General features: G+C 37.5%; 1 protein-coding gene across 1 annotated transcript in view; it reads left to right on the forward strand.

The window, feature by feature from the left end:
* lrp1bb (low density lipoprotein receptor-related protein 1Bb) overlaps positions 1-16,368 on the forward strand; it is a gene marked incomplete in the record, with an annotated part of 410,583 nt that overhangs the window by 266,483 nt on the left and 127,732 nt on the right. Inside the window, 4 exon segments of the mRNA XM_024287246.2 lie at positions 793-942; positions 10,592-10,732; positions 10,828-10,953; positions 12,266-12,397. Coding sequence (XP_024143014.2) covers positions 793-942; positions 10,592-10,732; positions 10,828-10,953; positions 12,266-12,397 — 549 coding nt within the window.

A 16,368-nucleotide genomic window follows, 5' to 3' on the forward strand; every position in this document is an offset into this window, starting at 1 on the left:
AATCTGGATCAGATGATGATTGATGTTTATTAACTGTGACTTTAGTGACTCGATTCTAAATTCAGAGACATTTTAGTAAAATTAACCTTTATGATAGAGTAACTATGATTGCAACATGATATTTTAAATCATTTACAGCGATTCCTACAAATTAACATTTAATTACATTTGTGTTTGGTAGACAGATAAATATATTTTTATAGAATTAAAAAAAAACACAACTTTATTCTTTATCCCTCAAGAGGAATAAAAACACTAAGTGAAAAATACTAACCGATCGTATCATTTCTGTGCATGAAAGGGTTAATATGTATTTTCTATATTTGTCTATTAACATAAATTAATAGGAAAAGTTTTTTTCTTTCTTTTTTAAGGTTTCCTTTAATTAGTTTATATACATTTGTTTATTAGAAAATACTATTAGATTTTTTTTCTTTTTTTAGGGTTTTTAATAATTGGCTTTAATAAATGTTTTGTATTAAGAAATACAATTAGAAATAACGTTATTTTGTTTGATTTTTTAAGGTCTTTTTTTTAGAAAAACCATAAGAAAAATCAAGTTTTATTATTTTAAGGTTTCTTATAATTTATTTTAATATATATTTTCTATTAGGAAACATCTTTAGAAACCAAGTTTTTTTAAGGTTTGTTTTAATTCATTTTAATATATATTTTTCTAACATAATGCATTTATTTCTGTCCCATTCACAGAGTGGTTGTTTTTTTGGTGCATCCCAGCACATGTTTGAGCTCCGAGTGCTGACCTGCTGTGCCCTCCTGTCTCCCGCCCAGGTCTGTCAATAGACCATCCTGCCAACAAGCTTTACTGGATCAGCTCGGCCAACAACACCATCAACAGGTGTAATCTGGACGGCAGTGGCCTGGAAGTGCTGGAGACCCTAAAGAGGAAGTTATCCAAAGGCACGGCTCTGGCTGTGATGGGTGAGTGGAGCTGGCTGCGAGTGGATCATGCTGCCAATGAGGATTAGTCACAGGATGTGGAGAGGGTTCATGTCGAAATGGTTAGCAGAGCCATTCAGGCCGCCCGCGCCACAATGGCCGCCTTTCTTAGCGTGAGGACGCAGCAGCATTAGATAATTAAACAAAAGTGAGCCGTGATGGGTGATTGATTTTCTTACTCCTTTTATAATGAAAAGGCGGGAGAATGTTAATTACATGTTGATTCTTGCTATCAGCCCTGGATCCAGTTTGTCACACCATCCATCAGCCGCTAGGTTCATTAAAAACCACATAAACTCCATTCTAGATGTTACAGCAAGCCATTTTTTTATTTCTCCTCTTTAGCAACACCCTCAAGAAAAAAAACAATTTACAATTTGGCAGGAATGTGCTAAAAAGCTTATTGTCTTTATAGATATGAATCCACACAAACTGAATTCCACCCTCGGATGCTTTTAATTGCACTGCTGAAGCTGAGAGATGAACAAAAGAAACAGATTTATTAGATTAAACTGATGAAAACTGGAAGTGTGGGTCCCCCTGAGTGAAGCTGTCAGCCGCTGCCCACTCACAGGTAATAAACGGGAGGGATTGATGACCCGTCAGAACATCCTCACATCACATCATTTCTGCTGGTGCATCATTCGGATTCTTCATCCAGTGTTGAGAATGAAACAGTTTGTATGTCATTTCAATAAGGTGCCAGATTTGCTCTTTAAAATTATATTTTTATATTGTATAAAAAGGATTTTATTCTCTCTATATGATTCAGATGATGTGACTGGTAGATGGAATGGAAAAAAAGTTTTAAAAAATGTATAAAATTAGAGGAAACAAACAAAAAAAATATCATTTTTGGCTTTTTTCCAGCAACATCAACATATGTGTGAATACTTCAGCGATTTCATCAATCTTGGTATCAAAACCTTCAGCTCGTTCAGGACATTACTGCTTTTATTTTTGATATTCATAAACTTTATAGTTTTGAAATATTGAGCAAAGTATTCCCCAAAGGAAATGAATGAGAAAGTCTTCAACATCTAGCAACAAGCCTTTAAATATGTTCATCGGCTATGTTTTCATCTTTTATAGTCATTTTCAAATAATATTTTAGCAACATGCTAGCATTTATGGCTAATTTATTATCTACTGGGTTTTTTTTAGGCTAATTTTGAGTTTAGCTTCTATTTTAGCAACAGGCTAATGTTAACTAATTTTATTTAATGAAGAATTTTAGGCTATTTTGGAGTCTAGCTAGTATTTAAGCAACGTGCTAGCCTTTTAGCTACTTTAGCATCTACTGCGGTTTTTATGCTAATTTGGAGTTTAGCTAATACTCTAGCAACATGCTAACTTTTTTGGCTAACTTGTTATCAACTGAGGTTTTTATATGCTAAATTAGAGTTTAGCTTCTATTTTTGCAATTTAAGCTATTTAATTTGACTAATTTGTTGCTTTTTTTAAAAAAATTCTAGGCTATTTTGGAGTCTAACTAGTATTTAAGCATTGTGCTAGCCTTTTAGCTGGTTTGTCATCTACTGAGGTTTTTATGCTAATTTGGAGTTTAGCTAATACTTTAGCAACATGCTAACTTTTTTGGCTAACTTGTTATCTAATGAGGTTTTTATATGCTAAATTAGAGTTTAGCTTCTATTTTTGCAATTTAAGCTATTTAATTTGACTAATTTGTTGTTTTTTTTCTTATTCTAGGCTATTCTGGAGTTTAGCTAGTATTTAAGCATTGAGCTAGCTTTTTTAGCTAATTTGTCATCTATTGTACTAAGGTGTTTGGGCTATTAAGAGTTCAGGTCATTTTTAAGCAACACTAAATATTCTTGCAAATTTGCCATTTATTAGGGATTTTTAAGCAATTTTACTACACATTTTTCAGAAACTTAAGTCGACTTCTGGGCTCGTTCGTAGTTCTTTACTGAAATTTTTCCGTCTTTTTAACATTTTGCAAATAGTTTTTGCATTTTCAAGAAAATCCCTTCAGCAATTAAAGTAAATTGCGTCACCATTTTCAGCAAAAAGCTTCAGCATCTTCAGCAACTACTTTCAGTTAAAATCATTCACACCAGCATTATTGCAGATAATGCAACTTTTCTTGTTAATATTAGTTTAAATTTGGTTATTCTATCAGAATTTATGCACAGCTAAACCGTGTAATATGCAATCAACATAAAAACTGTTTTAACACTTTTTTTGGAGAGATTTAATTTAAAGTTTTGCCATAAATGCTTCTATTTTGCCACAGTAAAGGGTCAGGCTTCAGAGCTTAGCAGTCGGATATGAAAGTCCAATAATCGGTCTTTCTTATAGACCTTCTATGAGGCAGATTACAGAGCTGTTGCTTTATGGATCTATCTGCAGGCTTTCATGCAGATCTTAACCTCTGCAAAGTATCTTTGGTATCGTAAAATGAGGGAGTAAAAGAGTTGGAGTTCAGTCATAAAACGGAGAAGGGAGCTGAGATTAAAATAAAAGAGGGACATCATTTACCCTTTCAAATGTTGTCATCATTTCCCAGCTCTATAACCTGCAAAAAGCTTTCACTCCTTTCTGGGACAAACCTTTTGATGTTATTAAAAGTATTTCTAAACAAATATGATTCATGCCAATTACAAAATACAATCATTCTGTAAAACTTGTAAAACTTCAATCCATATTTTTAACCCTCTTTATCGTTTTTGGGGTCACGGGACTGGCAGATCTTAACCTGACTAACTAATCATAACCTGACTAACTAATCTTAACCTGACTAACTAATCTTAACCTGACTAACTAATCTTAACCTGACTACTTGGGTGCCAGTTTGTAGGTTTTGGTTAGGGCCCCTCCGCGTCACTTTTTGATGATTTTAGTGTCCCCAACTCGTCATTTTTTGACGTTCTGGCTGTTCGTAAAATCAAGAGTCTTAAACCTACAGGGCGCGGTACCAGACGCGGTGCAATCTTTTAGTACACGTATATATTTTTTACTCGACATATTTTTGTTCTTTTAAGTTTTCATCTTTTATTTATATTTTATTCTGTCCAACCTTGACTTTTATATTTTTTTACAAAGCTGAAAGCACAGAGATTTTTGTTTTGTCTAAACGTTCTTGTGCAAAAATGCCAAAATCATTTCTAGTTTCTGTTCAATATATAAAGTCCTACTTTTTGCTGCCAGCTGTGACTTTAATCTACTTTTATTATTAGTTAATAGAATTGCCTGGCTTCATAAAGACATCAGCGTTGACCTTACCCTGTTTCCATACACATCAGGGCTCTCCAAACGTTTTACAAAAAGGTACAAATTAGGTGAGAAAAAAATGTTTTATGGCCAAATATTTGGGCTAACTATTGTAATAATATTAAATGCAAATGAACAGTTTACTAACCATCTTATTGCAAAGACATACTTTTCATTTCTACACATTGAAAACAAATACATTTTAATATTTTTTTCCAAAATTACCATAAATGTATCAAATTTTCACAGCGTTCATTCCTAGTTCGTTTGTTGTGGATATCTTGTCTCGTCTGTAAAATGAAATTTAGCCAATCAAAAAATAAAACATAGTTTTTAGAATCCTGGGAGCTGAAAAATATTGATTTTATGAAAGGAGTCTGTTGGAAATTTGAATGTGGGCCGCATTTGGCCAGACTTTGGACATGCCTGATAGATGCTTTAATATTTTATAGAAACTCCATTTTAACCTTGAAAAAGTATTTGCTTTTTTTGTCATTTTGACTTTTTTTCCCACTTTGGGTAGCAACAATTACCCCCGGTCAAAAAATAAATAAATACATCAATAAATTAAAAATACAGTCTTTTTTTTAGCCTAAAAGGTATTATTTTATATGGCTTCTCTTAATTAATTTCCTGTATTCAAATGGGTATTAAGACATAAATAAAGGCTGTAGTTGTGGCTCCCTCTGTATCTATTAGATACCATTATATACACCTGAAATACTGAAAGGAAAGTAAAAAACTTCAGAACGTGGAGGAATTTGTTGTTTTTAGCCACAAAAAACGGAAACTTAAAACAAAAGTATTTCCTAGTACTTTGTGTTTTTTGAGCATGTTGTAAAAACGTTTTTTCCCTCTTTAGTGTGTATGTATTAGTATGTGCACACGGCATTAATTAGTGTGCAGCAGACTAACATCAGTGGCAGGATTAGAGCTCCCTGTTTAGTTAGCTTTTAGCATTTTGCTACTTCTTGGCTTATTTTTGCAATCATCCCTTGTTGTTAAGACTTCAGAGCGATGGACCTTTGAGACTTCATTACTGCATTTCACAAATGAGAACGAGGAGCCATGGTGACATAGATTAATGGCTTGAATCCTGCACAAGAGCAGGTACACCAAAACACTGGAATAATGTCTGCTGGCTTCCATCAATCACAACAAATGTCACACTTCTTTTTGGGCAGGAAGCTGAATAGTGGAACGACCAAAGCTTTTCATCTTTGATTCTAGTTTTTCCTTTCAGTCAAACGTATTTGTTTTTAATTAGCTGCACAGATGGACGTAAATGATCAATTTTGCTCACAAGTATGACTATCTGCAGAGTTTCAAAGTGCTCTCACACCAGATAATATCTGCCCAAGTACATTTGACCCTAAAAATGTGGTTTATTTGTCTTGTGCGACTGATTAGTTTTTGCTCAGGCATAAATAAGCAAATTGCTCTGTTGCCCGTTTACAGAGGTGAGCTGCAGCACAGTTCAGTGATCTTTAGTGTGATTACTGAACATCCTGCAGTCCTTCGAAGCTATGACATCTGCTTAAATACTTCCAACAGAAGTCATTTTAATTATTTCATGTGTCACTGGACAGTATGGCTGAATCTGAATTCCTACCCCCACATTTATCCTCCAAGTAGAAAGTTATGGAAAAATAGTGTCTTCAAATCTGGAGGCTACTACCACTCTATGATGTCATCAATAGTCGCCTGTCATCTAGGTTAGCGTGTAGCTAAAATACAGGACTTTAAAAAGTCATGCATAAACAAGAAATCGTGACTTACATTTAAAGAGCAAACCCACAAGAATAAATTCTCCTCAGTGGGATAGCGCCAAGTGGATCACCCTACCTGCTGAGGGATACCCAGTCCTAAGTCCTTCTTAAAAAAAAAATAAAAACTTTGGACACCACTAAAGCTCCAAATGCTAATACAACTGGAGCTATAGGTAGGAGCCATAGCAACATAATTTATCCTCAAGTTGTCACATATTGACGTTTGGTCAAGGAACCCCCCTGCGTCAAAAATTGACGTTTTGGGTGTCCTTAACTCGTCGTTTGTTGATGTTCCAGCTGGTCCCATTAAACCATGGGTCCCAACCTCCCGGCCGCGAACCAGAACTGGGACACAGTACTGATATTCTAACCCAGTACTGGTTTGCATCCGGTACCATATCTGGGCCAGGTTTGTGTTTGGTACGCCGGGTTTGGTCTGGTATCGCGTCTGGTGCCAGGTTAGGTTACCCCATGTGGTACATGATGTGGTACCGCATGCGGACTGGTCCGGACAGTACCCTAACCCTGAACCAGTACTCTAACCTGGAATAGGTTCACATCCGATACTATGTCTGGCCCCGGTTCATGTTGGGTACCGCGTCTGGTACCACATCCTGAGGGTTGCAGACCCTTGATTTTACGAGCAGCTAGCACATCAAAAAACAATGAGTTGGGGACACCCAAAACGTCAAAAAGTGACACAGAAGGGTCCTTGACCAAATATGTGACGACTTGGGAGTGAGAATGTGTTGGCCATGAGGGAAGGAATTCGGGTTTGTCCCAAATCAGCAATTTGAGAGTAGATCACCACAGTATGAGTTCTGTAAGACGGGGGTTACTGTGTTCTGGCTGGTCTGGCCGATGTAAGGTCGGGTCAAATGAGAGTAGAAGTAGACCAGACAGTTATGGTGGTTGTGGACTGTCTACAGGTGAAGAATGGGCAAACCTGTACAGGGTGCTTAATCGGCCCTCACAAAATTTCGGACCAACTTCCAATTTTGGACTCGGCTGCTCCTCTCTACGACCCTCCGCTGGCCAGGACAACCCAAAAACCCAGATCAGATTTGTCCATATGTCCCTCACAGGAGCATAATCCTCAACTTTGGTTACGATTGTAATCATTTACCAGACAACTGAAAGTTGGATTCTTAAGAAAGCTGATTGTAACTCTACTTAGACAGATGTAACCCCACCCAGCATGAGACACACCTCACTAAATATCTGTTTACTTTGGTCCTGTAGATGTGAAATGAGATCATCACCATCATTCTCTACTGCTGTGCCCGACTGTGGAAAAGAGTTACATCTGCTGAAATATTGTTTTTTTCCCAAACATGATGCTGTAAATAAAAGACAAACACTTCCCATTTGTTCTCATCTTCTTCACCCTGCAACATTGTTCCAGGAGTTTTGTTGTTTCAGAGGAATCACTTTTGTGAATTTCACCTCAACAGAGGATTCCTGGCAAACTTTCCAAACGAGTTTGTTGTTGTTTTGTTCTCTGCTTATGTTTTCCCGTATTTTAAAATGTAACATTCAGTAAGGCCTGCAGGCTCTAGTACAGTATGTAGGTGTTGGAGAGGATTTTTCTTTCCTCAACAGATTTTGACCTTCAGAGAAATTTGGTGTAATTTTATCTTCTAACAGCCTTAAAAATTCGAAGGTTTTTAGCACCGTTGTTTGAGAAAGAGTTCATGGTCAGCTGATGGCTGGCAGCACGTGTTTGCAACTTCATCTCGACACCAACAGCAGAAGGTTGAACACTTCTTCAGCAAATTGGTTGGTTAGGGATTGAATTTCTACAAGCAAAATTGTGCCTTTAGTGGTCCAAATGCCCCCCAAACGAAGCGCTGACAAAACCCGAAGGCTTAAACAAGGTGACAGAACGAGGAACCAAAGAAAAAAATACTCCAAAACGAAAGTGTTAACATTAGACAAAAGTGCATAACAGCAACCAAAACACCAGGGCAGAAGACAAGGGCAAGACTGTCTCTAAAACCACAAGCCTCCAATTAAGTATTACCCTAACAAAAATGCAACTGACCAAATGGGACATATCCCGGACAAGGCCCCATGCATTATGTCCCCAAAGGGCAAACCTGACCCAAGTCTAGAGGATAAACACAAAAGGGGACCATAACATAAAAACTGGACACCAAGGGTTAAAGGAAAACAGTTTATTAAATAAATGAAAACCTTTGTCCTGCAAAGAAAGAACAAAATGAAGTATTTAGTGTGCTGGTTCGAACAAAAATACAAAGTAAAGGAAATTGGAACCTTGGCCAAACATAAAATAAGCCTGGGAGACTGCTGACCCAGCAATGTCGACTGTCAGAGTCAGGAGCTCCTTTCTAAGGGCTGCCTAACCGAAATCTAACAGTTCTAAATAAACAAAACCCAGCAAATCAAGACTACCAAGGTCCAAGCTCAAACTAAAATAACAAAATCCAGCAGTGTAAGAGGACACCGCAGAACAGAAAACAACCCTAAACCTCAAACCCAACTGGCTTCTGCTCTGGTGAGGCCTCCTCCGTCTTAAATACCTTGCAGGTGCTGATTAAGATCATTGGCCTCACCTGCCAGGTGAACAGAATGGCAGGGCGTGTGGAAAAGGTGCAGCAGAGCAGCAGCAGGACGCAGTGCCTCCACCCATAAAAACGGAGGCAGTGCGTGACACCCAACATTCCCTCCACTTGGAAGGAAACTGCCAAGTTACTTAAGTATATTTATAAATTTGCGTATGTAAAAAAAGCAACTATAGTGTCTTATTTGTATTAATCCTAAATGTTTATTTACTGTGAAGCTCATTAAGGTTAGAACTGGTGGCCATCTGTCAGAGACGAGAACCAGCAACACCCCCATTAACATTTCTGACCTTTATGTCACCAGTATTTATCTAGTTGAGGATTTATTTATTTATTTATTTATATTTAAGTCAGTATTTGTCTGATCAGTCAGCATCCAAACTTTTCCGTTATCTTTTATAAAGTGGAGAAATCCACAACTTTAGAGGAAACGTTTCTTTGAAGGAACCGGCCATGTCAGCTCAGATGTTTTTCTTTTTTTAAATAAAACAGTGTCACGACCAAACTGTTAGCAGCAGAAGGCCGAGCCACGCGGGTCTTCAGGCTTTGTAATAATTGGATTGGTTTGCAGGCTTCCATGTGGAAAGTACGAGTGATCCATCACCCTCGACGTGTTTGGGATCAAACTAGCCGTTTAGGTGGAAATTGAATATGATCCGCCACAAGCGAGCAATCACATTCAGCCACCGGTCCGCGCGGCATCAAATTAACAGAAGGAACAAAGCTAATCGCAGCGAGCGTGTCCTCTGGGGTGAATGCGTTTTTTTTTTTACACTGCGTGCAGACTGTCACTCTCACTCACAGGCATTTGTCTGATTTATGGAACGGCTCTTTTCATTCCCTGTAAGGATAGGATTCATTGTAAAGCCATCAGTGCGAGCGGGAACTCTTTGTGCATCTGTGAGAGTGTTTGTTTGATTTGAACTCAAAAGGTTGTGGAGATAAAAGAATTGAACGCCCTGTGATTTGCTGAAAGCCTTAACTGCTAAAGTAAGTCTGTGTCGTTAAGATTAGGCTCCTCGTTGTCTAACTCAAGAGGTTTGTACACAGATGCAGGTTTTTTTTTTCAGAATTGGTGCCTCCAAGGATGAATTGGAGCAAAACATTAAAAGAAATGAACTTGTAAATGACACAATCCCATACAAAAGTCTTTTTTTCTCCTCCAGATATCCTCGAATACATTTTCAAACTCTAAATTGAGAATACTTTTGTCATCTTTTGTGTTTGAATTTAATTTTAAAATAGTTTTTTGTGTTTTTCCAAAACTATCATTTTGATTCCAAATTGTCCTTTTTCCATCGTATAACTCAGGTGCCGCACACTATTTCTGTCCAGAAGGAAGCTACATTTTGTCCCCAGTTTGATATTTTTCCGAAGGGACTAAAAACATCTCGCGGTCAAATCTAACATTTGTCCTGAAATGAGTGGAGCCACCTGACTCCTCTCCACTTGGCGCGTCACATCGATAGCGGCCGTCACGTATGATTTCTCCTGAGGAAAAAGGCGGCACCTCCAGCAGAGTGTTGGGTTGCTGCGTGAGGTCAGGAGCCCGCGGTGCGTGTGCGTGTTTGCAGAGACACACTCATCACTTACGGTCCTGGTGGCGGCACTGATGAAGCCTGCAGGGCTTTGTACTCTGTCACACGGAGGCAGGCCGTCAGAGGAAGACGTTAAGGCATCATGACACATCACAACTGCACTACATGAGCTCAGCTGCTCTGGCACCAAAGAAGGAAATTACCGTGTCTTTTCATGATTTTAATTCTCAAGAAAAAATAGAAATTAGAAGAAAAATGTTTTATGCTTTAAAGCGGATTCATCATTCAGCAAGTGAGCTGAGCAGGGGACCCGGCGCTTTAATCTCATTTTAGAGGATCCCTTAATTATTAAGGGGTTTCTGTTCTAAGAGTCCAAACCTTTAGGGATTGCTCTGCATAACAGTTTGAATTTGCAAGGTTGCTATGCTTTGTATGAATGTATTCATGTGCATATTTAGACTCAATGAATGGGAAAAAACGCACTGTGGTCGTGTTCTCCTCACAGGGGGAAAACTCTGGTGGGCGGATGACGAATCCGGACAGCTGGGAACTGTCGCCAAGAGAGATGGACGCAACTTTCTGCCTTTGAGAAACAAGACAGGTGGAGTGGTTCACATGAAGGTTTACGACAGGGAAGGTCAGAAAGGTAAGTGAGGCAAAAGCACACAATTAATAGCAGAAATGCACCCAATCTCCACTCGTTCCTCTTGACTTTGCTGGCTGGCTGTGCTTCTCGTTTAGGAAGAAATATGTGTCAGGTGAACAATGGAGGATGCTCCCAGCTCTGCTTCCCAACCTCAGAGACCACCCGCAGCTGCTCCTGCACTCTGGGATACAACCTGCGCAGTGACCGCACCACTTGTGAGGGTAAAGATGTCCATGTTTTCTAACCTAACGCCACGATCCAAGCTTTTGCTTCATATACTTCATCATGTGTATGGTTAAAGGAAGCACAGTTGTCTAGGGCGAAAAGCAAGACTACTCTCATAAGAGCCCTGGTGCACCCATTGTCTGTATATGAGAGCTGGACTGGCGTTCCAAACACCTGCTGACTCCAAGAAGCCAAGACTCCATTCTATTGGTTGGAATAATCATTCATGCTTTGGTAGCTTTTTAACATCTTGCCAATCCTAATGTTTTTATTCAGTATATTTATTTTTTTGTGGTTAAAGTTTTTGAAGTTATAAACTGACCAATCAGATGCCTCAATAAAAGTAGGTGGAGCCAGCTGCCCGCCAAGTCTAGGAAACATTTGACACATTTAATGGAGCCCACTCCTGATTGGTGAGAGTGGTTTCCATAGAAACGGTGACTCAGACCGACTTGGACCAATCACTGCTTACTGGCTTCAACATGACGGCATCCATCCTGCAAAAAAAAAAAAAAAAAAAGGCGAGTGAATTGACTGCCATTTTCAATGGGTGATGTCACACTAACTCTGTCCAGTCCTCATATACTGTCAATGGGGGCACCATAAGGGCAGAAAAACAACCATGCAGACAAACAAACTACCAACACAACATTGAACACACTCTCCAAGCATGTTGTTGTCATACATTATTTATAGTACGAGGTCAGAGGTCTAGTCTGAGACTTCAGGAGAACTAACAATTTCTCAAAGTTTGGCAAATGCATTCAAAAATTGGATTCTTTCTTTAATCGGTTTCCACTTGAATAATACTGTCGAGACTGATGCATGTGTTCATTCACTTCCTGTTAAATCTGCAGCTGTTGGAGTGTACCTGCTTGTCAATGTGTTTTGCTGAACTCTCAAAAAGCATAAAAGTTGTCTTTTTCCAAACTTTGTGTATTGTATTATTGCCCTAAAATCACTTTTTTTGCTCTGGGCAAATCAAAATGTTGAGACGTCTTGTGGTTTGCTGGGATGAGCTGAGCATCGCACAATCATCTTCCTCGGACATCCGTTTGTGGGAATATTGTCAGGTGTATTGAGCTGTAGATAAACCTTTCACTCAGCGAGAATATGGATTATAAATCCATTTGTAGTGTTTTCAGAAGTGTTCCTAGAATAATAAAAAAGGAATTCAGAATGCAGGAAACTGAACAGGCTTAAGATCTAAATCAAGTTGTACAATATATATCTTATTTCTAATTTCTGCTCAGATGTCTTTACGTTTTAAGAGATAGTCACCTAAAAAATCCTTCTGTTGTTTTATAGGAGTTGATTCATTCCTGATGTATTCCATCCATGAGGGAATCCGAGGAATCTCTCTCGACCCGAATGACAACACGGAAGCTCTCATGCCCATCACAGGAACCCTGTTTGCTGTTGGAGTCGACTTTCATGCAGGTGTGAAACAAAGTTGATATGTTACGTTTCCCTGTTTATCGCAAGAGTTATGTCCAAAAAATATCCTGCAATTGGTGAAATTTGTGATGAGGTCATCTTTAGTTCTTACAATAATTCTGGATGTTTTGAGGCAGTAAAACTCTTCACTACTTTTACACTTTTGTTTAAACTCTCAAAGTTCAAACACAGACACTGCAAACATTTTGAGCATACTACACGAATGAAAATTGGTCATACTTGGAAAAAGTGAGAGAAGTTGTGTTCTTTAAATGAAATTAGTGTATAGGAGGGGCTGCAGTTGAGAGCACAGATTTTACGGGGATCAAAATACCGTTTGGGGTTCTTTATAGTGAGGAATGAACACTATAGTACATTAAACGCTCAAAAAGTGGATTTTTTATGGTATGGCCCCTTTAAAGAAAATTAGGCTAAAAAGATCAATAATGTTTGGAATATTTTTTGGTATTTTTTGAAACACATGAAATGAAGCCTTTTTACAGAAGAGCTGAAAAAGAAACGGAGCGGTTTTCCTTTGATGATCATAAAGACATAAAACGATTCATTTGAAATGCTAATTGAAATTGAAAAATGAAATAGTGTGAAATGATCAGTTTAGTATTGAAGTAAACAGCTTGGCCGTTTTTGAGTTTGCTTTATGTCATAAAAGGAATAATAAATAAAGAGATTTTTATGGTCTTATGGTTTGCTCATGTGTTTGCATATCTCTGTTTTTACACTGCTCTTCTAGCTAAAGCCATACAGTCCTCTGCATACCGCAGGTCAGACATTTTCACTTACAAACATCTGATTTACAAAAACCAACAGATGAGCTCTACATCCTCACCAGGTTGATAGTTTATCCTCAGAAAAGAAAATGCATCCATGCTGGAGTCATTTTCACTGAGTGGAAGATTCAACAAGTCACATCACAGCGGCTGCAGCTGGAGAATAGTCACACGCTGCAGAAAAGTTGGATTCTGCTTTTTCATTTTTAATGTTCAGCCCCTGGAAGCCACTTTCCAGAATTATCGCTCAGAACCTGCAGTGTCCAGAGTGAGGTAGAGCTTTATTCAGCGTCTTTCATTGGCTTGTTTTACCTCCTTTGACAGCAAAAACTGCAGTCAAGCTTTCAGGATTACTGACTCTTTCACATGGCTGTGGGAGAATGTGTAACTTTTTACTCTTTTTTTTGTCAAATTATGACCACATCGGGGAGTTTTCAACAATAAAGCTGCTATTTAGAGTAAAAATACTGTGTAGTGCTGGGCGATATGAACGTACATATTATGTGGTTGATAGAAAAGTGTCCATCGTGCCATTTCTCTTATCGTTTATATCGTTTCTAACCTAACTTGATCAATTACTGCGTCAAATATATCCTTATATAGCCAGAGACAATTACATAGGTGTTGCCTCGTCAATGTGTAAACATATATATATATATGTGTGTGTGTATAAAAATCTGCGAATACATAAAACCGCAAATAAAGAAATGCAAATTAGCTGTTATCCGTAGTTTAAAATTGTCAGAAAAGTAAGCTATGACACCTTTTCAAAGAGATAAAATATATCCTTATATAGCCACAGACAATTACATAGGTGCTGCCGCGTCTGTGTGTACACAAATATATATATATATATACCGCGAATATAGAAATGCTAATAAGCGGGGGAACACTGTATTCAGTTATCTGTAATTTAAAATAGTCCGAAAAGTAAGCTATGATGTTTTTTCTCACAGAGTAAAATTTACTTTATTGTGGTAAATCATAAGTATTGTTTTATGTATATATATATAATATTGTGGTATAAAATTATTTACATCTTGATATATACATTTTTTTCCATATTGCCCAGTACTAGTACCGGTAACAGGTTAAGCTTTAATATATTTTATATATATATATATATATATATATATATATTTGCAACTTATTCTGCTTCCAAACACTGTTACGCCTGGTTAACCTGTGGTGTAGGTCAATTCATAGCATCAATTCTGGCAGGAAGTTACCTCAAGATACATGAGAAAATCCGGTTTATTTTCAAAATAAAACTAACTTTTCACAATAAAACACCGCAATTGACAAATGGGATCCACGGATCCCGATTGCCACGCACACTCCGCTCTACGCCGCTTCCGCGTCCAGTGTGAACCTGGCCTTGGACCACCATGTTTGCTGCGTATGTTCTGTTTATGGTCTGTTAGTCTGACTCCAAAAATGGCTCTACTTTTGTCACTCAACATTTGTACAGAATTTTCTTTGTTATTCTTCAATTTTTTCTCTAACTTTTTCCCAGTCTCTGTCAGTAAAATCGCAAACTCTGACCTCTTCTCAGTCAAGTGAGGCCCTCAGGCCTCTCCATGTTGTTTTGCTTCTTTGATGACCTTCTTCATACATAATTTAGCCAGAGCTTAAATACTTTTACTTACAAGCCCAGGGATGTTTGGCCAAACTTACTTTCCTTAATAGATAAAATCATACTTTATAAACAATTTTTTGCATTTCTATTCAGTATGTATGGGCTTTTGAATTATTTATTCATTTAGGACTATAAGTAGTCTATTCACAAATTAAAAGAGTATAAAAAAGTAACTTTAGAAGTACTTTAAAAAGTCACAAAAGCTAGTTTACTAAAAGTTTTTTTCTGTTTTTCTCACTGAATTGTGTTGCAGACACACATCTGTGTACACACACTCAGCCACACATATATATATATATATATGTATGTATAAACTGTATTAGGTTAGGCTTCTGGTTCTATCAGACTGTATTTTGTATTTTTGGATAATGGGCGAAAAGCTTGTAGGATATTCTGTACTTGATAGAGTCATAAGACTTTCCGGCGTGAATAACACAAAGCTATTTCCCTCCAAATCTCTAAAATAATTCAAACTCAAAGCAATTCCGAAGCTGTTGCCTCGTATGTTGGGAGAGTGGTGCTGCTGTTTGTTGCAGCTGTGCTTCCCTCCATCTGCTTCCTAGACAGTATTGATTGATCTATCACACTGACAAATAAATACAATAGAAAAGGGCTTCAAGCTTCTATTATATATAATATAAGGCTGTTGAAGAAAAAAAAACAACAATGTTTTTTTACTCAATATAATGCACTGAAATCAGGTGTGATAACCATACAATTGCTTATATAACAAACTAAATATTCTAAAGATGTATTTTTATCAAACAGAAATAAAAAATAACAGTAATATTAAATGAACGCACAAATGTTGAGACAACTGAAGGCAAAGTAATTTGTATTATATGTACAAATATGTGTAATATATGTCTAGAAAAGTAGTACTTTTGGATTTCTTTTTTTAGACTTCATTTAGAAAAAGCTTCACGTTTTCTTTTTTATTATTATTGTCAGTCATGATCTTTTTCTAGACTCCAGCTTTACCTTCAACAACATCCTTTTCTTTAAGAATGTTTCCCATCAGTCTTTAAACGTCTTGCTTGGTGCAAAAGTTTGACCCAAATGCCAATAAAACAGAGATGAACAGTTTTGTTTTGTGACAAAAACAAATAAATGGCTAGAAGTCAAATACAAGTCAACAATAGTTTGTGATTAACAGGAAATAAATACATAGATTTTATTTATACTAAAATCAAACATTAACAATCTGACAAGTGAAAAGAAGAACCACCGACTGCTGGCTGGACATCAGAGTTTATTAGCCATACAATCCTAATATGGTTCACAGGAAGCAAAACTTTCAAAATAAAATCTCAAGAGGAGCTCCGGTAATTAATTAAAATCTTGGCAAAATAAATAAAACAATTACCTAAAGTTTTGTGTGACATTAAAGGTGGACTGGACACATTTGGGTCCCTTAAAGTGAACCAAAGTTTATGTCCCCCAGTCTCAATACACCCAAGTGGACCCTGGTTCAGGATCAGGAACCGCTCTCGGACTTTTGAGGTGGTTTTGGTTCGTTTCCAATCGGACTGAGTTCTGGTTCACTA

The sequence above is a fragment of the Oryzias melastigma genome, linkage group LG21 (assembly GCF_002922805.2).
Source record: "Oryzias melastigma strain HK-1 linkage group LG21, ASM292280v2, whole genome shotgun sequence".
Taxonomy (NCBI): domain Eukaryota; kingdom Metazoa; phylum Chordata; class Actinopteri; order Beloniformes; family Adrianichthyidae; genus Oryzias; species Oryzias melastigma.